This window comes from Sphaerodactylus townsendi, linkage group LG02, assembly GCF_021028975.2.
Source record: "Sphaerodactylus townsendi isolate TG3544 linkage group LG02, MPM_Stown_v2.3, whole genome shotgun sequence".
In the NCBI taxonomy this organism is placed as follows: Eukaryota; Metazoa; Chordata; class Lepidosauria; order Squamata; family Sphaerodactylidae; genus Sphaerodactylus; species Sphaerodactylus townsendi.
Window position 1 is genome coordinate 159,267,238 of NC_059426.1, and position 24,722 is coordinate 159,291,959.

A 24,722-nucleotide genomic window follows, 5' to 3' on the forward strand; every position below is an offset into this window, starting at 1 on the left:
TTAGGAAAGGAGCAGGCCGAAGAAGCCTGCCTGCGTTGCCTGGGCCTGGTGGGAACTACATTTCCCAGGAGCCCCTGGGAAATGTAGTTCCCACCAGGCCCAGGCAACGCAGGCAGGCTTCTTCTCTGGGATGTTCCATTCCTAAAAGTAAGTGGGGGGGGGGGTCTTGCCGATGGGGAGGAGCACTCTTGAGGCGGGGATTTTTCCAGCTGCATTGACCAGAATCGGTGCACCCGGTGCGTTGCGCACCCCCCCTTCCCCCTGGTGGCTTCGCCACTGAATCCCACCACCGGTTGAATCGTACAAATAATTTTTCTATGCCAATTATATATTTCAACTTATATACTGCCCAACCCCCGAAGGGCTCAATTAGATTGAGTATCTTCTAACATTGATGACAGCAGGCTCAAAGGTTAAGAGTTGAAGAGCACATTCAGCCAGTATTTGATGGTGATTTTCCAGGTTTTCGTTTTCATAGGGAACTGTTTGGTTTCTGCACACATGGTAAAACAGCTAACACATCTGGGCATTCCTGTTATCTGTCAAAGAAAGTGTGCCTGTGGGTGTTTGATTGTGTTGTTATAATGCATGAATTCACACAGGTGTTTCAAAAGGAAGTTGTGGGATGACTTTTGCTTTGAAGATCATGGTTGCAGCAGGAAGAAGTTGGTTTTCTTGGTGGAAGTAGAAGTTTGTGATTGTCGATGCTGTGCTGGAGTAATACCTTGGGATCTGTGGAATGACCAACTATGATTGTAATTGAAGATAGAAGATTGTATCCCAGACTCATTCCGCATATGCAGAATAATGCACTTTCAAACTGCTTTCAGTGCTCTTTGAAGCTGTGCGGAATGGCAAAATCCACTTGCAAACAGTTGTGAAAGTGGTTTGAAAACGCATTATTTTGAATGTGCGGAAGGGGCCCCAGATTGAAGGAATGTACTGTTCTTTGATCAAGGATATACAATAGCTGTGCTCCCTTGCTAGAATCTCCAAACAAGCTCTCAGTGCATTACTCGCAATATTCATATACCTTCTGGCTTCAGTTTTGCTGACTATTTGTAAAGCCACCATCACTTCTATTACTACTACTGTAAATACATTAACTCATTTCCACAAAAACCTCTCACAATGATTCTCCTTGAAAAGATGTAATCATTTTCTCCAAAAGATGCCAGAAGTCAGCAGGCAGAAACCGTCAAGAGAAGTTCTGCGATATCAAGTCATTTCAACAGACTTCACGTGGATCATTTTAATGTGTTTTTAATGCATTAAAAAAGCAAGCAAAGTTGCAAGAGGTGACGTTAATTTGTGAAAATCACAATGCTGAAATAATTGCAATATCAACAAAGGCACATCCACTCTGGAGTGTTGCGTCCCGAAGGTTAATGACACTTCTGTGACAGAATCAAAGGTAGTATTCTAAAATGTATTTCTCCTGGAAACTTCTGGCAAGATTGATAGGACAGGAATGGGGAAATGGATCTTTTGGATGCATGGCAGAGGATTCTGGGATGCAATCTAGAGCACATGCTGAGTTGATGCAGGAAACCACCCAGGCCTGTAGGCCTGACTGGTGTTTCACGTGCAAGGAAATGTGCCCAACCCGTCCAACAGCTGCACATGGCAGAGAAAAGGTCATAACGGCAAACAAGCTGTCTTGCACCATTAGTGATTTTCTCAGTGAAGACAGGCTGATTATCTTGCAAGGATTCTCGGAGTTTTTAGGGAGATTGCAGGGAGATTGCAGAGAAGCTGAATGAATTCTTTGCATCTGTCTTCACCCAAGAGGAGGTGAGGAACATTCCTGCACCTGAACCAAGCTTCTTAGGAGGCGAATCCGAGGAACTAGCGAAGATAGTGGTAGACAAGGAAGAAGTTCTGGCAGCCATTGATAAACTAAATGTTACCAAATCCCCTGGCCCAGATTGCATTCACCCAAGAGTTCTTAAAGAGCTCAAGCATGAAATTGCTGATCTTCTCACTTTAAATATGCAACTTAGCTTATCCCCTGAAATCAGGCTCCATCCCTGAAGACTGGAAGATGGCCAATGTCACACAATCTTTAAGAAAGGGATCTAGGGGGGGGACCAGGGGGTACAGACCAGTCAGTTTGACATCTGTTCCTGGTAAATTAGTAGAATCTATCATTAAAGATAAAATTATAAAACATGTAGAAGCAAGACCTGCTGAGAAAGAGTCAGCGCTGGCTTTTGCAGAGCAAATCCTGTCACCCCTGGAAACTTACTAGAGTTCTTTGAGGGTGTAAACAGGCATGTGGACCAGGGGGGGTGAACCGATTGGACATTGTCTACTTGGATTTCCAAAGGCTTTTGACAAGAGTTCCTCACCAGAGACTGTTGAAAACTCAGCAATGAAGGGAATAAGAGGGGAATTCCTCCTATGGATTAAAAACTGGTTGAGAAACAGGGAAACAAAGAGTGGGTGTAAATGGGAAGTTCTCACAATGGAGAGATGTGGGGTGGTGTCCCCAAGGGATTACGTTTTGGGACCAGTGCTCTTTAACCTATTCATAAATGACTAGGTAGAGTTGGGTAGCGTGGTGACTGAAGTTTGCAGATTTTAATTATGTAGGATGGTGAGGAACCACAAAGGATTCTGAAGAGCTCAAGCAGACCTTGATAAATTGGGTAAATGGGCTCAGAAATGGCAAAATGCAGTTCAATGTAGCAAAATGTAAAGTGATGCACATAGGGGCAAAAAATCCAACTTCACATACAGCTACAGGGGTCGGTGCTATCAGTCTGAACCAGGAAGGGGATTTAAGTCTTAGTTGATAGTTCCATGGGAATGTCAAATCAATACATGGCAGCTGTGAAAGGCAAACTCTATGCTGGGGATGATTAGGAAAGGAATTGATAATAGAGCTACAAGATTGTCATGCCCTTATGTAAAGCAGTGGTCGACCGCGCCGGAGTACTGTGTCCAGTTCTGAGTGCAGCGCATCTCAAAGGATATTGAGGAGATAGAAAAAAAGTGCAGAGAACCTTAAGGATGATTGAGGGACTGGAGCACCTTCCCTATGAGGAAGGCTGCAAGCGTTTGGGACTCTTAGTTTTGGAGAGGGCTGACTGAGGGGGGGATATGATTGAGTCTACAAAATTATGCATGGGGTGAAAATAATGGAGCAGAGAAATTTTCTCTCTTTCTCACAATACTAGAACCAGGGGGCATTCATTGAAAATGCTGGGGGAAGAATTAGGACTAATAAAAGGAAACACTTCTTCCATGGTGTGATTTAGTTGTTTGGAATATGCTGCCTGCCACAGGAGGTGGTGATGGCCACTAACCTGGATAGCTTTAAAGGGGCTTGGACAGATTTATGAGAAGGGAGAAGTCGGTCTGTGGCTACCTGTCCGCAGTCCTCTTTGATCTGAGATTGCAAATGCCTTAACAGACCAGGTGATAAAGAACGGCAGCTGCAGAAGCCATTAGTTCACATCCCATGTGAGGCTCCCAAAGGCACCTAATTTGGAGCCACTCACAGTAACAGAGTGCTGAACTAGATGGACTTTGATTACAGATCAGCTGGCTTGTTCTTATGTTCTTATATGTTCTTTGGTACATTATTTGGAAACCATTACAGCCAGCAGTTGTTTTAACGTGCAATAAATGCATAATCTGGTTGGTTGGATCCAGACTAAATTTTCTGATGGCAGAATGCAACCTTTAAGAACATAAGAACATAAGAACTAGCCTGCTGGATCAGACCAGAGTCCATCTAGTCCAGCACTCTGCTACTCGCAGTGGCCCACCAGGTGCCTTTGAGACTCCATTTTGAGGAGGTGAAAACAATGGCCTGCTGCTATATACTCCCTGGTACCTAACTAAAGGCATTTGCAATCTGAGATCAAAAGGAGGATTGGTGGTATACATAGATCGACTTCTCCATAAATCTGTCCAAGCCCTTTTTAAAGTTATCCAGGTTAGTGGCCATCACCACCTCCTGAGACAGCATATTCCAAACACCAATCACATGTTGTGAGAAGAAGTGTTTCCTTTTATTAGTCCTAATTCCCCCCCACCCCACCCCAGCATTTTCAATGAATGCTCCCTAGTTCTAGTATTGTGAGACCTGCTCCCCCTACCCACTGCAGCCTTTTGATCCCCACAAAATGCTCTTCATGGAAGACAGGAGACACACACGCCCAAAATGGTTTGTAATGGGAAGAGGGTATTGGTGGAAATGGCTATAATTCAGTCTGAATCCAATCAATATTTTTTGACCCGGGGGGGTGGTGTTAAGGAAAATGAGGACAAAATCCTAAATTGCACTGTTGTCAAAAAAGCTGATAAAATTTTAGAACCAGCCCCCCGCCCCTTATGTCCAGGTAAGAATAAAATTCATTGCTGTGATTTTCATGCCTCTTTGTTAACACCATTTCAAATTTTATTTGGTTCACCAGATTACTGAGTATTTTTATTTTACTTCTATGCAGCTGTGCGCATGCAGGGGAAGGGGTAACTGTTCTCCTATCAAATCCTTTTCGGAATCGCATGAGAAACCTGACCAGAAGCTATCATCAGGAGCAATATTTAGAGCTGTCCTTGACCAAAAGGGGGAAAAGGGGGGGGGGGAATTGCCCAGTCTTCTATGCTGCTTGTCCAGGGTTGAAAACGGCTAATAAAGGGTCTCTTTTTATTGTGCATTGAGCAGCCATAATGTCAAATGCACAATTTCCAGAAGAAATGTGAATAAAAACCCATCAGAAAATACCCAAGTTATTCATCCACACATTCTGTGGCACTTTGTTTCGATCTCTTTCCCTTTGTACTTCCTTTCTACTCTCTTTCCCCTTTCCTGAAGTGCATTAGTTGCTATGGAAACAACCATTAGTATAGGCCCCATTCAGATGCATTCACTGGTGCTATATAAACAGTCGGTTTAGATAACAGCACAGCAAATGCCAGTATGTGTGACCTGACCAGCCAAGTGCCACAATAATATTTTTAAAAGAGGCCGGGGACAATGGTTCACTCACTTGTTGTACTACATTAAGCACCAGTGCACGGCCTCCCAAAGCATCCAATACCACACAACTTTTCTATATCTACCATTGCCACACGATCCTGCCAACAAAAATTATAAATTTAGGAGTAGGTTAATGGGTCTGAAGAAAGAAAATGGGGAAAAATGTTTTAAAAATAAATGGACAACACGCAGGCTCATTGTCCCATAATAGGTATTTCAGAACACTTTTCCTGAAGTTCCAGTTTTAATTAAAAAGAAAACAGATCCCTTTTATTTCCAGAGATATAAGAAAAAACGCCCACTTCTCAGTGCTTGGTTTTACTTATTGATTAATGCTTAGTTTTATTGTTTTTTACATTATTATGATGTTTAATTTCAATAACATGTATGAGATTTTGCGGTGTCACGATGACTTGTATCCCCAAACATGATACATGTGTTACCATAAGATTTTGGTCTGGAATAGTGCAATTTTTAAAAGTACAACTCTTTGAACGGAATATGTTTATAAAATATTTTAAATGAATGTTTATATAATTGATTCAGTTTGACTAGAACTTCATTTAGAGGATTATATGACATTTTAGACCAGGGGTCTGCAACCTGCGGCTCTCCAGATGTTCATGGACTACAATTCCCACTAGCTGATGGGATTTGTAGTCCATGAACATCTGGAGAGCCGCAGGTTGCAGACCCCTGATTTAGACAATTTATGTGAAAATTTAGAAGGGCAGACTCTTGGGTGATCGAGATGAAAAAATAAGGATCTGAAGCTTTGAATGAGGGGAACACTTACTGAGGAACCCCCTGCCACTGAAAATGTATCAAAACTTGTTCCTTCTTTGTTTTTTGTTATTGTCTTGTGGCTTGTCTATGTTAGAGGTCCTTAATGTGGTGCCCGTGGCTACCGTGGTACCCATGGACACTTTTCATGGCACCCACCAAATGCCAGAGTGGTGTAGTGGTTAAGAGAGCTGGACTTGAAACTGGAGAACCAGATTTGATTCCCACTCCTCCACATGAGTGGCAGACTTTAATCTGGTGAACTGGGTTTGATTCCCCACTGCTGCATGTGAAGCCTACTGGGTTACCTTGGACCAGTCACAGTTCTTTCAGAACTCTCTCACCCCTGCCCACCTAACAAGGAAAGGTGATTTTAAGCCACTTTGATAATCCTTTTGGTAGAGGAAAGCAGGGTATAAAACCAACTCCTCTTCTTTAGAAAGTTGACGAAGCTAAGTGGGGCTTTTGCCTAGGCCTCACAATACGACTAACTAGTCAGTAACTGTTTTATCTGTGTGGCTGCACTGAAAGTTTAAATCTGCTTTTATGTTATTGTTCCACTGTTTTAATATGAACTGTATTTCAAATTAATATCATTTGCAGTGAAAGCAAACTGTTGTGAAAACTGTTTTGAGGCTTTGTCTGAAGACAGAAAAGTAAATAAAAATGTCCTAGAATCTCAAAGACCAATATATCATGAAAATTGCCAGAGACAAAGTAAAAAAAGCAGCCTTTATAGTGATTACTTCAACCTTTTGAATTCATGCTTGACTCACACATCACATCAGTAAAGAAAGGATTTAAAAAAACAAACCCCCAAACATCTCCTTAGCTCAATCGGCAGGATGATTCATTCAGAAATGTGAGGAGAAATCACACCATTTAGTTTTAACACACTGTCATCACCATTTGGTGAGAAGTATTTTGGTGAGAACATGCTGAAAAATACACTTTCTTCCTCTGGATCAGGATAAGCAGGAGCGTCGCTGTCTTTTGGAAGGAAAATGTTGCCCAGCTGGGGAAGATACTGAACTGTGAGTAAAAAGAAATGCACAAAAGCCACAACATCACACGGAAAATCCTGCTTCCTTGCAAGCACACAAGACGTGAAAATGAAGATGGAGAAACTTGGCATAATGATTTCCCTTCCACTCAACTATAGCTGTCTATATTGAAAAGCTCTTTCAATATTTGGAAAAGGATTACGGGAAGGCCTAGTCATGAAGGGATTTATATGACTAAAATTTAATGCCTCAGCTGGCAGAAGACCCCCTCCCTCCTAGCCCAGCTGTCTCCCCTTCCTCCAAGAAAGAAAGGAGGAACAGGAATACCCTCAAACGTATGTGGCCAGACCCCAAGAGAAATGCTGTGGTTTTCAAGGTCCCATTCCTTCCTGAGAAATGAAATGGGCAAGGAGCCACATGAATATATGATGGGAACTTCAGAGGATAAATGTCTAATCCTTAAACAGGGCTGGCCCTGCCATCAGGCAGAGTGAGCCAACCAGTCCCAGGCTGCGGCTCTGGGCATTGTACTGCACTGTCAATCATTGAATTCATCATTATATTTTGCATCATAAACGGTGGTGGATTTTCTGCCTCAGGCACCAAAGGATCTCGAGCTGTCTCTGTCGACAAACTTGTCACTCAGGAAATAAGATCAGAAGGTATTTGAAGAGTATTTTGTATGGAGGGGAGCTGTACGTAGGGAAGAATGTAGTGGCTAAGGTATTGGGTATCAGTGTGGGAAATGTGGATTCAGATGGATCCAGTAGGAGCAATGAAGAAGCATGACCTTTATCTACATGCAAATGGACATCATCAGCAAAAGCCAGCAAGGCTGTCTGTGCCCCACAATCCCGCCTGAAACCAGACTGAAAAGGGTCCAGAGCCCTTGAGTTATATGAGAAGAACTAGAATTGATCTTGGCCATAATAATTTTTCTGCAGGGATAGGTGGGTTTTTTTTAAGCAGTGAACCATCTCTTTGAGTGGCTGGGGGAAAATACCATGGGTTAGTGACTGATTTGTGATAGACATCAAGACCTGGTTCATGTGATGTTTACATGGTATTAGAAGCCAGGGTAAACAAAGATCCAGTGCACAAGGGATATCCTTGTCCATAGGGATATCCATAGAGATATCCATGTCCATCTCAGCAACAGGTCAAAATGGCCCATGAGAAGCCCAGATGGAGTATTTGGCATTTCATCCACATGGCTTATTTTACAGGTGACAATGTCCTGATGTAGTTTATCAGCATAAAACTTTGCAGAGGTATCACAGCTAATTATCTCTTCTGGAGACATTAAAGCAGGGGTCTTCAAACTATGGCCCTCCAGATGTTCATAGACTACAATTCCCATGAGCCCTACCACTTGGCCATGCTGGCAGGGGCTGATGGGAATTGTAGTCCATGAACATCTGGAGGGCCATAGTTTGAAGACCCCTGCATTAAAGGCTTGAATGTAAGGCTCAAAGGACGTTGACAGCTGGACTGCCCTGTCGCGAATAGCCCAAGCTAGCCTGAGCTCATCAGATCTCAGTCGCTAAGAAAGGTTGGCCCTTTTTAGTGGTTGGACGGGAGACCGCCAAGGAAGTCCAGGATCACAGGCAATGGCAAACGACTTCTGGAAGTCTCGTGCCCTGAAAATCCCCCAGTATTGCCATAAATCAGCTGCGATTGATGTTTAAAAAAGAGGATATCAAGATCAATGTATTGTCGAAGCCTCTCACGGCCGGGATCACTGGGGTGCTGTGTGGTTTCCGGGCTACATGGCCATGTTCTAGTAGCATTCTCTCCTGACCTCTGAAGATGCCAGCCACAGATGCAGGCGAAATGTTAGGAGAGAATGCTGCTAAAACACAGCCATACAGCCCGGAAACCACACAGCACCCCGATGTCAAGATCCCTTAAACAACTGGGATGATTGAGAGCTGGCTGATGCAATAGCCACAGAGAAATAATGTTTCTTTCTTGCTGTTATTGCCACTTCACAATTCCTCTGAATGGCTCTATAGCTTGTCTACAACAACATGAGACTGCTGAGGGAAATCACCTAGGGATTTGGGCTGGATTGAAATCAAGAGAAGATCATATTCCGCTCTATCTTGTGCTTTCAGAGGATCCCAGGGAGACTGTAGAACTGAAGTGGAGGCAGTATTGGGATGGCTGAGGGTTAATAAATGGAATCGTAGTCCTGATAAAACAGAAGTGCTAGTAAGTAGAAGGAACTGAAGGTTGCCAGTGTTGCAACAACACATGCCAGGAGATACTGAGGGCAGTGCACTAGCATATGATGGGGCAAGCCAGGGCATGAGCTCCAGGTGCTACTTGCCTAAGCGTGCCCAAACCGCCCTTTGCAAAGCAAGAAGCCTCTGCCACTCGGGGGGCTGGTCTACCTTCGATTAAGGAGCAATATGTAGCCCTTGGCCCCATGGAGGTAAGAGTTAGTAGACCAAACCTCTGGGGAGCTGGTCCAACTGCAGTTGAAAGTGATGGGTAGACCTGGCATCCAGGAAGATCAGACGTACCAATACTTCTCAACGGCAGGTAGACCAGCCCTCTGGACCCATGGCTTCAAGCTAAAGAAGACTAATCAGATAGGGGGAGGGGGCACAATTTTAGTGCTTGTTCTGAGCGCTATTTTCTGTAGATACACCCCTGGGGCAGTTCCTGGGAGTTTGGAGCAGAAGTGTTGTACAGTTTCCAACCTCCAGCTAGAGAGTGGAGATCTTCCGAAATTACGACTGACATCAGTTCCTCTTCTCCATAAAGATATGGAGAAATTCCTAGAATATAACCACAAAGACCATTTTCCAGCCTTTTCTTCCACCACTCCTCACCATCTCACAGGGAGGAAACAGGGGCTGAGGATGGAGGTTTTCCTGGAACAAGGAAGCAAATTGTTCCCTGTTCTGGATGAGGTTGCATTCCCCCTAAAAGAGCAGGTTCATAGCTGGGGGGTGGGGGTTTGCTGCTGCTGCTGGACACAGGCCTCCTGCTGGATAAGCAGGTAATACCAGTAGCCACAACTGCCTTCCACCAGCTTTGACTCGCGAGGCAGCTGCAGCCCTTCTTAGGGGGAAAAAAAAGGATCTTGCCATTGAGGTGCATGTCCCAGTAACATCTAGATTAGATTACTGCATGCTCTATATGGGGCTGCCACTGAGGAGTGTCTAGAACAGTGTTTCCCAACCTTTTCGAGGTCAGGGTACCCTTGACCTCACTCTTCATATCTCACGGTACCCCTGCCACCACCCCCCACCTTCCCCTCCCATTGCTCCTGCTTGCCACACACCCCACCTTCCCCTCCCAGGGTGAAGGGAAGCACGGGGGGAGCGGGTTGCTGACCTTGTGGCAGGCCCTGCCCCATGGGCCAGCTCCATGTCCTTGTTGGCACCGGTGGGAGACACCACAAAAATGAGGGGGAGGGGCAGTAGTGTTGCCGCGGTACCCCTGCAACATGCTCACGGCACCCCAGAGTACCACGGAACCCTGGTTGAGAATGGCTGGTCTAGAAGTTAAAAATGATGCAGAATGCAGTGGTCAGAATGCGGAAGGAATCAGATCAGATCATTCCAGCCTTGTTCCAACTACGCTGGCTCCCCATTTGCTTCCAGGCCTAGTTCAAGGTGCTGGTATTGACCTTTAAAGCTATGTGAGGCATGGGACCAGCTTTTGGGACCTATATGAACCTACCTGAGCACTAGAATCATCTTCAGGGGTCTTGCCTTTGGTGCTACTATCAGCTGATACCAAATCGGTGGCCATCTGGGTGGTACCTCTCCCTCCCCTTAAACTCCCTTTTTGTTTTTTTGGGACCTGTACCAGATCCCTCCTGGTGTTAACTCCAATCCCAGCCCAAACTCAGAAGTTTGTTGGGGTGGTCTCTATGTGGCTATGTATTTTTAGGAGGGGGGCTGGAATGGGAGATGATATATTAGTGGAATTTTAAGGACAGTTTTTATATAATTGTATTTTATTGTGTTTTTATGATTGTACCCCACCCAGGGACTCTGGTGATAGAAAGGAAATAAATTTACCGAAATAATTTTTTTTAACTTAAGAAAGAATCTTGGTTGAGCCACCAAAACGATGGAATTCCTCCTCAGAGAGATTCATTTGTCTCCCTTGATCACTGCCTTTTTGCCAGTGGCTGAAGACTTTTCTGCTTTGTTTGGCATTCTCTCTCTGATCCTCTTCCCTGTTTATGCAGAAGGATATTGACAATCTGGAAGGCGACCAAAGGCGACCAGAGGAAGGTAAAAGGTCTGGAATCCGTGCCCTACGACTTAGGGAGCTGGGTATATTTAGTTTGGTGACGAGAAGGTTAAGAGGTGACATGAAAGCCGTGTTTAGATATTTGAAGGGATGTCATGTTGGGGAGGGAGCAAGCTTGTTTTCTGCTGCTCCAGAGACTAGGACCAGGAGTAATGGGTTCAAGGTGAAGGAAAAGAGATTCCACCTAAACATCAGGAAAAACTTCCTGACAGTCAGGGCTGTTCAACAGTGGAATGCACTACCTCGGAGTATGGTGGAGTCTCCTTCTTTAGAGGTTTTTAAAGAGAGGCTGGAAGGCCATCTGTCAGAAGTGCTTTGATTGTGTGTTCCTGCATTGCAGGGGTTGGACTTGATGGCCCTTGGGAGTCTCTTCCAACTCTATGATTTTATGATTCTATTCTATGTTCCAGTCTGTTGTGCTGGAGCATAGCAAAAAGCAAACATGTTTCCTTTCCATTTTGTTTAATTGTTATATATAAAAGATTTAATGTTTTTTATTGGTTTCCATATTGGAGACCCTCAATTAGATGGAAGGGCGGTCTAAAATGATTTAAATAAAGTAATTCTAGTGAGGTAGCTGTGTTCGTCAACTGCAGCAAAATTAAACACCAATCTTGTGGCACCTCGATTATATTTCAGCATAAACTAGAATTCATATAAACATTTGTAGCACACTGTCGGTTTTCATGGAGAGAGCATGTACCTGTCCTGCTAGGCATGAGGAACACAAAACATACCACACTATTTCCCTCACAATTTAAATGAAAATATCCATTCACTGCTACTTTCTAATCAGTTTTTAAATTAGCTTTGCAATTCCAAAGCACCCAAGAACATGCCAACTTTTCACTTTGCCAGCCCTCTGCCCAGCCTGCCCACTGACCAGCAGAGCAGTTGATGCAAAGAGATTGTGACATTTCATTATCGGGCACCCACTATTCGGATGGACTGAGGGCATCCAATTTAAAACAAACAAAACACACACACACACACACACACACACTAACCCTCTCCCAGTCTCTCTCTCCCTCTCCCATATTTAATTTGGTTTGCTGTCCTAAATCATGTTGTGATGAATTTACAACTGTGAAAGCAAAATGCTCGGCCACAGGGCACATGCTGGGAAACACCAATTTTTGCAGAGCAGAGGATAAGGTCAGAAGAGGAGTAATATGGATTCTGCCTCAATCAACAGACTGTTCCCTCTGTTACACTGGATTTCTCTGCAATTCCTGATATTAGCAAGGATTTGGGTTTTTTTTTAATCCCGGTCTTTCAATAGAGGAGAACTTTTCTCCAGTTGCTTACCACATTCATCTGCTGTTTAATTTGCCTCCCATTAATCATGCCGAGCAGCCGGCCTTGTAAACATTCACATTCATGAATTAACCATCGAGTTTGTCCACAAGCCAAGCCACGGCAAGTGCCGTCTGCCTGTGCGGCCCAGACATCATCTTGTCAGACCCAACATATCTTCAGGGCCTTGGCAGAGTTTTAGTGAAATCGACTTAAGAAGAACAAGGGTTTACATCCCCTGCCTTTGATTAATAACAATGAAAACCCCTTCTTTTTAAAAAAAGCCTCCTTTCCTGTTACACTTGCATATATTTAACTGCTTCGCTGCTTTGTGGAAGTGATTCTGTAAGGACATTCAGAATTGAAAATGTACTTTAATACACATGCATCCACACCATTGTCCTGTACATAATGCAGCTAGGCAGAAGTTCCTGGCACCTTTGTTGATTGACAACAGCATTCTGACAGACCAACAGAAAACCCTCTTCCTTCTGGACAATGGCTCAAGAGAAGTATTCAAGTTGACTGCCAGGTTCCTTTGTATTGTAATTGCAAGGTGCTCTTAATGTAACCTTTGAAACACTTTATTTAGTTTTTAATTTATCATTTTAGAGGGTTTTTTAAAAAAATATAGATCCCTATTTTGTTATATGCTCTTTTATAGATTTGTATTTTTAAAAAGTATGTATGATTGTTGTTAAAAGCCACTAAAGGTTTCAGTTCAGGAGAAGCAGTGGCATAGTGGTTAAGAGCAGGTGCTTTCTAATCTGGAGGAACTGGGTTTGATTCCCCGCTCTGCCGCCTGAGCTGTGGAAGCTTATCTGGGGAATTCAGATTAGCCTGTACACTCACACACACACCAGCTGGGTGACCTTGTGCTAGTCACAGTTCTTTGGAGCTCTCTTAGCCCCACCTACCTCACAGAGTGTTTGTTGTGAGGGGGGAAGGGCAAGGAGTTTGTAGGCCGCTTTGAGTCTCCTTACAGTAGAGAAAGGGGGGATATAAATCCAACTCTTCTTCTTCTTCTTAATGCATGCATCCTGGCAGCACTTCATACAGTTAAATTTCACAAGGCCAGACATTATTAGTTAGGGGGGACCCGTGGGCAGGCGGGCAACAGCCGCAGAACAAAGGTAACGTAGCCCCAAGGAAGAGCTTCTCTGCCTCTGTGGCCAGTGGGCTCCTCGGCGGAGGCCGGAGCTGTTTTGCAGAGGTGATGTGAGTGAGGTGGCAGTAGAAGCACTCCTGGTTTGTTGTTTTTCTCCTTGTTGAGGCTGCGGCGGGACTCACAGGTATCCCCTCCCCTCCGATTCTGAAGCCTTCGGCTCTCCAGAGGGAGAGGAGGAGGAAGAAAGGCTGGGATAAGGCCCGGAGCCGCCTGCAAGGGCTGAAGAGAAGGAAGGAAGGCTCCCCTCGTCGCTCCCCTGCCCCCGATCCCTCGCCTTTTCTGCCGCTAACCAGCCACATGAAGCCGCAGTACAAGGACGAAAGAGCCGCATGCGGCTACAGGGCCGCGGGTTGCAGACCCTTGTCCTAGAGTTTAGTCTGCAGTGCTTACCTACGAGAACATCATATGTCAAAAGCATCATATGTCAAAAGCATCATATGTCAAAAGCATCAAGGTAAGCAACATCAACAGCTTTCCCACAATCCAGTAAGCTCGTCACTCGATCAAACGGGGAAATGAGGTTGTTCTGGCAGGGCCAGTTAGGAACAAATCTGAGCTGGCTTCCCCAGGTACTTCTTCAATAGGGAGGAAACTGACATTTGATACACATACGGGACAACTGACTTACTAGAAAAGTCTGAAAATGGGATTTTTAAAAATGATTATCAGTTGACGTGAAACCTATAAGGGATGAAATCTATCGACCGTTGCCAACAGGGGCAGAGCTTTTAGCAGCTGCTTTGACAAACTTCCAGTCGCTTCTGCTCAGCTTACTCAGTCGCAGACAGATAGACTTGTTGCATCCAATAACCTATTATTGTTTTGCCCTTTTAGTATGTGCTTTGAATCTGCACTGGATGGAGAAAAGGGGGTTAAAAGTAGCCAAGTTAAAAAAAATATTATATAGGAAATAAAATATTGATTGCAAAATGGCACAAATATTGATTGCAAAATGGTTACTTTTAGAGGGTTTTTTAAAAAATGAAGTCCAGAAGTAAAAAGGGGGTAGACCACAAGCATGGATGAGATAATAGTTTGTTTGGGGCTTATGGGAGATTTCCTTATATATTTAAGATATTTACATCCTGCTTTTCTCCCCAAGGGGGACCTAAAGCAGCTTACAATGTTATCCCCTCTTTTGTTTGAGTATTTATTTATTGAAATATTTATATTCCGCCTTTCTATAATCTATATCCAAGGCAGATTATAAAAATCACAAAATTACAAGAAATATATATAGAACAAAACAAAAATTTAAAACACATATTAACAACAAGCAAACATTAAGAATAAAACAACATTTTATCTTCTATTTTCTCCTCAGCAAAGCCCTTTATTTGTACATTAGAGCCATTCTAGGAATACAGGAGGGGAGTTTGCAATTCCAGTCAAGAAAATACCGAAGAATGTGGATACCATAGAAGATATAAACACTTCTCCCTTCTTTCTAAAATAAGTAGGACTCCTAGTATTTCCTATTCCTTAACAGCTGCTCTTATGTTTTTTCAGGGTTTATTTGTTTTTTTTTTGCTCTATCTAGCATTCAATGTTCTTCTTCAAGCACTCAAGATTCTCCTTCTGCGCATAAACAACAACTTTACAAGAAGTTACTTGGCATATTTCAAAATCTCCGCAGCGTTCCTCTTGAGCTTTGGAACAAACAAGTGACTCAGATGAATAAGGAACAAGGCTTTGTTTTCATTGGATGCTGAACTGCCAAAATACCAACTTCAGCATGAAACGTACAGCATGCCAAAGACTAAAAATGGATTAGACTTGCCCGTGGTGGTTGAAGGTTCTCCAGGGGAAAGCAGGAGCTCAGTGGAGATGTAAATGCCATACAGTTCACCCTCCAAAGCCACCATTTCCTATAGGGCAGCGATACTGACTTTTCGGGTTATGAAGAGACACATTTGCAATTACCATCAACCAAAAGCCATATTTACTTCCATCCCTGGCATGAGGCCGGTACTTCACGGAGACTTGCAACTTAAAATGGTGACATTTGGTGAATGTACTATATTTTTAACTACATCATCTAATTGGTTATTTCAGGTATGTTTCAACATACACTCAAAAATTTGGACCAGGCTGGCTAAAAGCCTGAATAAATGAACACACCGATGTCATCATATCAAAAAGATAGGTCTTTCCCTCTCTGGACCACAAATGTACTTATCTTGTCTCCTTATACAACATGGCATTGTCCCTTTAGAATGATGCCATGTACTAGGTTGGCCAGGTCTCCCACTACAACAGGAGACCTCTCACCCTGCAGTCCTAATTTACTTTATGCCACTCAGCGGAGTCCTGGAAGAAAAATGGGGGGTGGGGTGGGGTGTTAGATTTTGCAAATGCGAGCCCCCTCAGTCATGAAAGAGTTAACTTGCTTTTTGTTTGTTTGCTCGCTGTAACTAGGTCGGTTAGATTCCCTTGTAACAAATAGAACCCCAGTGTTACAATGTAGGTGTCTCTTGCTTAATTAGTAAAAAGCTTGTTTGACCATTGGATATCAGTGAAGATGTGCCTTGAGTCACATAGGCAAAAGGGGGAGTTTTGTGTAAAGGTATATTGCTCCTTGTTCCCCCGCGGTCTTTCTCTTTTACCTTCCTACCGTCTGACACAACATAACTAAGATGCAGCATAGATAATTAGAATGTTGTTTTCTCGTTTTTATTATACACACCCTCCCAATCTAGCCTTACTTAGTAATGAATTTTTATATATCTTTTACAGAGTGGTTGCTCTGTCTGTTGTGCACATTTTACTCTTCTGAATAAGAATATGAATTATAAATATTAATAACGGGAAAGAGGAAGTCGGTCAAAGCCATGATGTCACTTTTGGCATCAACCCAGAAGTGACATCATCATGTTGGTGCAACGCTCTAGGATTCCCCTGAAAATCTATGGTAAAACCTTAGAATTATTAGCCTATTAGCACGTCCCTGCTCCAATAAACCCCCCACAGGTTGCAAGAACTCATTTGGCAACTCTACCAAGTGCCTCTTCATAGATGTTAGACATGATACTCCCCACCCAGCTTGGCAAAGCTCCAGAGCCTTTAATAGCTGCTTGAAAAAAACAGTGATTCAAAAGATCATGGTAAGGGGATCACTTACTACCTGGCTTCCTACTTCTGATTTGTAAGATCACCATTACTACTTGAGTTAAACAATGTATAACAACACTTGGCATTTGCACAGAACTTCAGATAATTCAAATTGTTTCACATGCACTAGGTTGGATTCAAACAGCTTTTTCATGCAACTTCACCTACTTTTTTTCTCACTATGGACCCTGCTGTGTTTGCCTTTTGTTCATGCTGGTCCCACGGTCCTCAGAGTAGCCTTTTTGGTGTCCAAAGGGCACCCTTCCTTTTCCCTCAGCGGAAAAGCTGGTTGGATCGACTCATTATCTTGTAAATGTTACCACCCTGCAAGTTAGATCCATGTGATCTTTTCCTAACTGCACATGGAAGGCTGGAAAAATGTGCCTTGCCAAAGGCTACCCTGTAAGTTCAGAGCAGACCCGAGATTCAAACCAAGGACTTCCTGATTCAATGTTTCTCTGAAAATAAGACATCCCCTGAGAATAAGACGTAGTAGAGGTTTTGCTAAAGTGCTAACTATAAAACATCCCCCGAAAGTAAGACGTAGCAAAGTTTTTGTTTGGAAGCATGCTCGTCGAACAGAACATCAGAGCATGCAGCTGTGGAGCGGAAAAATAAGACATCCCCTGAAAATAAGACATAGCGCATTTTTGGGAGCAAAAATTAATATAAGACACTGTCTTATTTTCGGAGAAACATGGTATGTACAATATTGCAATGTTTCCTCTCCTCTGCATAATACCTTTCCTAGGTCAGCAACAATTACTGCACACCAATGAAACACCACCAGGTGATTGCCTCCAGTTGGTTCCCAGTTAAGTGTGATAGTGAACTGCAGCGTAAGCATCAACAAGACATCTCTGCAGTTTACACAGCGTTCAAGTGGTTTAAACAAGCAATGCTACTTAGCCTGTCAAACAGTATGCCTTGTTCAGTCAAACTCTGGTTCTCTGGCTTGCATCCTATGCACAGGTTCAAGGAGCTCTAGACAGTCTCTGCCATGGAGTGCACTTCTGCTAAAACTTCCCTTTGCACCAGATCAGTGCTTTTCAATGGGCTCTTGTGCAAACAGCAATCCCAGAGGAAGAACTTGTGGGTTTCATGGAGTGCACAGAACTTGTTCATAGAGGCGAGCCAAAGTCTGCACAAACCTGACCTTTCCCCCAGCATAATCGTACTGGGCTACTGCGCACATCTTACATTTTGCATGGGATCCTGGTACTGTGGCAGTGACGACAGCTGTGACTCAGAGTGGTACGGGGACAACCCTTTCCGCAGAGTCCTCAGATCTCCAGAACTTGATTGCTGCAAAGAGAGAGAGAGAGAGAGAAAGAAATCCATTTCAGGGGGGGCAGTCATGTTGGTCTGCAATAGAAGAGCAAGATTCAAGTCTGATAGCACTTTAAGGACCGATAAGATTTCCAGAATATAAGCTTTTGGAAGTCAAAGCTACTTTAACCGGATACAGAAAGAAAACAGGACATTTATAAGAATCCCCAAGTATCATTGGTAATTTAAATTCCCCTTCCCACTCTATCCAGATTCATCTGTTATGACACAACTGTAGATATAGACTAGATGTTTTTGCATAAATCATCCAGGTTCTGTGTTATAATCTGCAAATTATGAGGAGAATGAAGTGGTTTTTTCAAGAATTTCTCTCATAATTTGTCAAAAGTGTAAACGAAGGACAGGATTGCTGAAAGCCTTCATTGGCCTTGTCTCTTCCTATTAAAAACACCGAATGTAGGGTAAAAGATAAGTGCTTTTTAAATATTGACTTATCGTTCACTAAATCTCATGCAATTTCTCTGGCAACAAGGACTCTTGTTTGGTTATGGGCATTATACATATGTCTTTGACAAAGATTCTGCCTTTCAAAGAAACAGTCAGAATACAATCCCGGCTACGAATGCAGCCCTACAAAACATTACCGAGTTAAATACAGAAACCTGGATGTCAATGATTATCTTTTTTAATTAGCAATAAAGATGCCATTAGATTTTTTTTTTGAAGTGGTATGGTTCTAACCTACAAAAGCGTAACCTCGCAGGTTTTTTAATGCTCCATTAAGGCTTTTGAGTTGTACCTGCTGCTGAAATGAAATCTACTTCAAAAGAACTGTATGGAGGGGGGGGGGGGAGGAGATGCACTGATGCAGCAACATTTATTTATTTAATGTATACCTTGCCTCTCTGTCAAATGGGGTTCTAAAGCAGCTTACATTGTTCTGCTTTCCCTTCATTTTCTCCTCACAACAACTCTGTGGGGTAGGTTACGCTGAGAGTATGTGCCTAGCCTGTGCCGTGGATTTGAACTTGGCTCCCCTAGACCTGAGTCTGACATACGGTTACACCACATTGGTTTATTGGAAGATCACAAATCAATGCAGCTACACTCTCAGCAAAACCTACCCCACAGAGTTGTTGTGAAGAGAAAACGAAGGAAAACCAGAACGTAAGTTGCTTTAGAACCCCACTGGACAGAGAGGCAAGGTTTAAATCTCAAAACCTCTAGGGTACAGGTGTCAAACTTGCGGCCCTCCAGATGTTATGGACTACAGTTCCCATCATCCCCTGCCAGCATCATGCTGGTAGGGGATGATGGGAGCTGTAGTCCACAACATCTGGAGGGCCGCGAGTTCGACACTTGTGCTCTAGGGTTTGACCTCAAAACACATCCCTGATGTTGTGGCTGAATTTTCACTGATATATCAAGTTTTCAGAGCAAGGGATACACGTTCCATCATAATATATTGCCTGATTTTTTAATACTTGAACAATCCTTTGAGGCCATTATGCATGTGCGTGCGTGCGTGTGCATGGGAGAGAGGCTGTGCAAGCAGTTGCGTATGTGCTGTCAGACACAGGAATAACAAAGCTAAATAGAACAGCAGGGAGCTTTAAATTGTTTGCTATTTTCTGGCATGATCAGAAAAGATCAATGTCACATCTCGCTCCAACTGTTTCGCTGCATAGGGGGAAAAGTGAATGCCACTGCCCTTTGAAGCTTTAGAAATCACGCACAAATTTTGACTCCAATCTCTTTGAAATATCACCATCAACCTCACGCCACAATGGTGCCTGAGAACAAGGGAGGATTAAAAGGGTGAGTCTCTTGACATGCCAGGGAATCGTTAATCTCCCATCACTATGCAAAAGGTTATATGCGCCTTACCCAGAATCCTGGTCTCTTGCCAGAGTGTATCAGCTGTGCTTGAGATAGGGATGATTTTCTTAGCTCCGTTTTCAGTGTAATTACACACTAGTGTTTATCTTATGAATGTTACTAATGATACTAACACATCAGCTATTATAGGGGCACAGGTGTACACGTGTGTGTGTAGCAGCATGGCAAGATGCAGCACTGCAGTCAAAGCTCTGCTCACAACCTGAGTTGACTTCCGACAGAAGTCGGTTTCAGGTAGCCGGCTCAAGGTTGATTCTGTTTTCCAAGGTCGAGTACTCAGCTTGCTGGGGGTGAAGCCTAGATAACTGGGGAAGGCAACTGCAAGCCACCCTGTAACACAGCATGCCTAGTAAATGTAGGGATGTGAAGTCGCCCCGTGGGTCAGCAGTGGCCTGGTGCTGGCACAGAGGACTACTTTTACCCACACAGACACACACCCAATATATATAGGCAGTAGAACTGACACCAAGCAAATCGTCAACATTACACATTACGTGATGCAAAATGACACAGTCGGATCCAACTCCAAACAGTAGTACAGAACACAGGTTTAGGAAAGGCTTGGCAACTCGGGGGAGTCTTGGGGGCACACATGGAGGGCACCATCAGTAACAGCACAACAGATGGGGCAAACGAGGGAACCCATAGAGGCATGTTGTAACATCCAAGTTTCCTTCAGAAGCGGCATCATACTTTCAATCCAACAGCTATTATTTTGTTTACTGCAAATGCCTTAGCAGACCAGGTGCTCAGGAGCAGCAGCAGCAGCAGAAGGCCATTGCTTTCACATCCTGCATGCGAGTTCCCAAAGGCACCTGGTGGGCCACTGCGAGTAGCAGAGTGCTGGACTAGATGGACTCTGGTCTGATCCAGCAGGCTAGTTCTTATGTTCTTATTTTTCTCCTGCCACTGCTTCAAATGGCGGCAACAATGTACTGGTGGTGGAAGCAACCCTGGCGAAGGTAGATGGATCACTGGTCTTATGAACTGATGTTCTTATCTAAAGATCAGACGATCAGCAATTCAACGCTCATTTCATGGGAAAGGAAGTACAGAGGCTCAGCCAGGGGCAGAGCTTCTACGGGGACATATGGGATCATACGTCCTCGGGCGCCTGCCAATAATCACCCCCAACACTTCTAGCCTGGGCATGGCTGGCCTTGGGTTCCTTTCAGTGGGCTTGCTGCACGTACTGAGCTCAATGGCATGGCTGCGGTCTGGCGGGCACGCGCCACGTGGGCCTGGGCTGGGTGTCGGTGGACATGCCTGCCCCGCTGCCCTCTTTGTGCTGTGCCAGTGCCATGGGCTCGATGGCGTGGCAGCGGCCTGGCAGGTGCTGGCTGGTCTGGGTGAGCTTGTGCGCCACCGCGCCCATCAAGCCCAGCCCTGGCCACAGCGCTGGCACAGCACAAAGAGGGCAGCGGGGTGGGCTTCCCCCTTGACTCCTGGCCCAGCTGCTGATGCCCCCTACCTCTACTGGAGGCTGGGGGCGCAAAAACAAGGCCTTGTCCCCAGCGCCATTTTGTGCCGTTATGCCTCTGGGCTCGGCTCCTAAACTTTTTTTATCACCTGTTGTACCAACCGTTGTGATCCTGGTTGTGATATGCCACCTTTGTGTACATGCAGGCCCACCGTCATCCAGTCAAGTCAATAAGTTCATGAGGTACAAGAATACCTGAAAGCCAGTGCAGCTTAGAGGGTAGTCTGGCAAGAACTGGATTCAAACCTCTGCTCAGACAAGATGGTGGTTGGATGGCTTGGGGAAAGGATCTTTCTGTATCTGAAGCTACGTTATTGCTAGGAAGAAACAAATGAAAGGACTCTTGCATCCATGATGTTGGGTTCTTCGCAGGAAGGATGGGTTAGAAAATGTGGAAGATAATTGTGCCACTGAACCAAACTAGCCAAGAATGAATGTGAGTCAATTTTGTTTTCTATAACTCTCACCAAATGGTAGGGCTGACACTGCCACCCACTGGGAGCATATGTAGGATTGAATGTACAACAAAACAGTCACTTTCAGCCATCCTTTGCCTCAACTTGGATGGCCCGGCTTGCCCAATCTCATCAGATCTTGGAAGTTAATCAGGATTGACCCTAATAGTTATTGGATGGGAGACCACCTTAGAAATTGGATGGGGGACCACCTTAGGCACAGGTGTCAAACTCGTGGCCCTCCAGATGTTATGGACTACAGTTCCCATCATCCCATGCCAGCATCATGCTGGCAGGGGATGATGGGAACTGTAGTCCATAACAGCTGGAGGGACACGAGTTGGGGTCACCATAAATTGGCTGTGACTTGACCACCTTTTCCACCATATCCACTCTGAGAGTCTTTAGTATTCATCTTTAGTAAGGAAATACATGTTTGTGGAACATTAGCCAATAGCCACTTTTAAACAGAGACTCATCCATCCATCTTGTCAAGATGTCAAAAGGAGGGGGGATTTCTCATAGAAAAGTAATTAAATCCTTAGCCATCACATATTGATTGAAGAACAGAGAGTCTGAAAAGTACCTCGAGTGTTTAAAGCATTAAAAGATTGACAGAGTCCTGTGAGTGGCAACTGGGGAACAGCTGGTTATCTGAACCCTGCTCAACTTGCCAGGAAACTATTATCCTTTGCCTAGCCATGTTCCCTTGAGTTACAATGGTTCATTGGATGCCATTCAAATGGGGCAGCATCGGAGCAGAGCCATGCCCTCGAAATGCACAGCTATCTCCTAGGCCAGTGGTGGCGAACCTATGGCACGGGTGCCAGAGGTGGCACTCAGAGCCCTCTCTGTGGGCACGCGTGCACAGAGTTTGTCATGTGATAATAGTGTAATTATTTCAGGGGAGATTGTAGCATTAAACCTAAGACCTAATTAGTTTTAGGGGAAGCTTGCTTGAGTAACCCTGGGAAAGCGGCTATTGAAACCCACCGATTTTTTCATGCCGGAAGAGACGAAAGCGTGATCCTTTACCTGGGAGTAAGCTAGGTTGCCGGCAATGGGGCTTGCTTCTGAGTAAACCCTCCTAGGGTCGTGATTCACCTGCTCAAAGTGTTGCACAATTGCTTCAAAGCAAAGCCACCGACTACCACCAAGCTTACTCCTGAATAACGGTCGCAGGGCCAACCATTTTTTTCTATACGCACAAAATTACTCGGTATTCCAGGTTAGGTACCCATGTTGGCACTTTGCGATAAATAAGTGGGTTTTGGGTTGCAGTTTGGGCACTCGGTCTTGAAAAGGTTCGCCATCACTGTCCTAGGCAAGTGGGGGAGGGGGGGAGCCACCAGGGCAAGAATGCAGAGTGAGTACGTTATGCTCTTACACTGCCACGAAGAGTGGCTTCAACTGTGCCTCGTTCTGAACACACTCTCGACTTTCATTATAATACAGCCCCATTAACCATCATTTTAAACAGCTCGGTTCGTTTCAGAAACTGCTCGATCACTCCTCCGCAGCCCAGATGTCGTTTAGTTATTTGCCACCACTGCACACCTTACTCGAACAATATGTTCCAGTTTCCAGCCAAATCCATTAAGATATTACAACAGCTATAAGAGGGATAAAGTATTTTAATTACCCTTCTGAAACCTTCCTCGTGTGCTCCTTAGATGCTTATAAACACTTGCAAATTAGGGTTTCGTTTCCAAGATTCTAAAGAGATTGCCAAGGAAATGAAAGCCCAAATACCTCATTAGCAGACTGCGACTAATAATGCATCAAGAGAAGACATCATTCTACCTTTTGTGTTTTTGTATTGCCCGCTTGTGATAAGACAAGGGACACTGTTGCTGTATTTTCTGTTTTTATTGAAAGAGCTGTGAAAATGTTTAAGGAAGGGGCCATCCTATGATTCTCCCTACCAGAGCTGCAAAACTCCAGGTACACAGGTAACATTCGCACCTATCCTGCTAGTTGATGAAAAGAGCAGAGCTCAGGTCCCATGTGTTCTGCCATGTGGGGTAGCCATCTGTCACCTTTTCCTTCCTTGTTTCTTCTTTACAAGCCACAACTGCCTCCTGCAGAAAGGGCAAGCTCTCAGTTCAGACATGGTGAAACCATGGACTGTTTTAACTATGGGTTAGTTTGTGAAACCAGGATATGGTTCACAGTCAGTCACCAACGGCCAGTTGCATGGTCTTTTCTGTTTCTCCTGCCTGTCTTGCAGACCCAGCCTGCACTGCATTGAGCACAGAACTGGGGAACAAGATAGAGCGAAGTCAAGATATCCACATTCATAAAGTGGAGGAAATCCCAGTTAAGACTGACTCTAGTCAACAAACCAACTTATACGGCTTTTCACCAACCCCAAACTGGAGGGTGGGGAAGCACAGTGGTCATAATTTTTCATAGCTCATTTTTTTTTATCAGGTTCCCTCTACAAACAATGACTGGCATGGAATGTTAATTCCATGGCCCCTTCCGCACATGCAGAATAATGCACTTTAAACCCACTCTCAATGCACTTTGCAGCTGGATTTTACTGTGCGAAATAGCAAAATCCACTTGCAAACAATTGTGAAAGTGGATAGAAAGTGCATTATTCTGCATGTGTGGAAGGGGCCCATGTGGTGGATACCAGGGACAGATTGGGGATGCTGCAGGATTACCAAGTTAATACAATTGCAAAAAAAAAAGTTTTCTTCCATCTTGGCTTCCCATCTTAACTCAGCTAATATGGCCATTGGATCCATGCCGAGGTGATTTTGAGAACAGTCTGTTCTAGAAGAAGAAGAGTTTGGATTTATATCCCCCCTTTCTCTCCTGTAGGAGACTCAAAGGGGTTTACAATCTCCTTGCCCTTCCTCCCTCACAACAAACACCCTGTGAAGTAGGTGGGGCTGAGAGAGCTCCAAGAAGCTGTGACGAGCCCAAGGTCACCCAGCTGGCGTGTGTGGGAGTG

At 44.3% G+C, this 24,722-nt stretch overlaps 1 protein-coding gene across 2 annotated transcripts in view; it reads right to left on the minus strand.

The window, feature by feature from the left end:
* The window catches only part of CCDC85C (coiled-coil domain containing 85C), a 216,840-nt gene that overhangs the window by 18,306 nt on the left and 173,812 nt on the right, over positions 1–24,722 (minus strand). For both annotated transcript variants that reach the window (XM_048485462.1, XM_048485461.1), the window contains one exon: positions 17,834–17,938. In XM_048485462.1, coding sequence (XP_048341419.1) covers positions 17,834–17,938 — 105 coding nt within the window. The remainder of the gene's footprint in view (positions 1–17,833; positions 17,939–24,722) is intronic.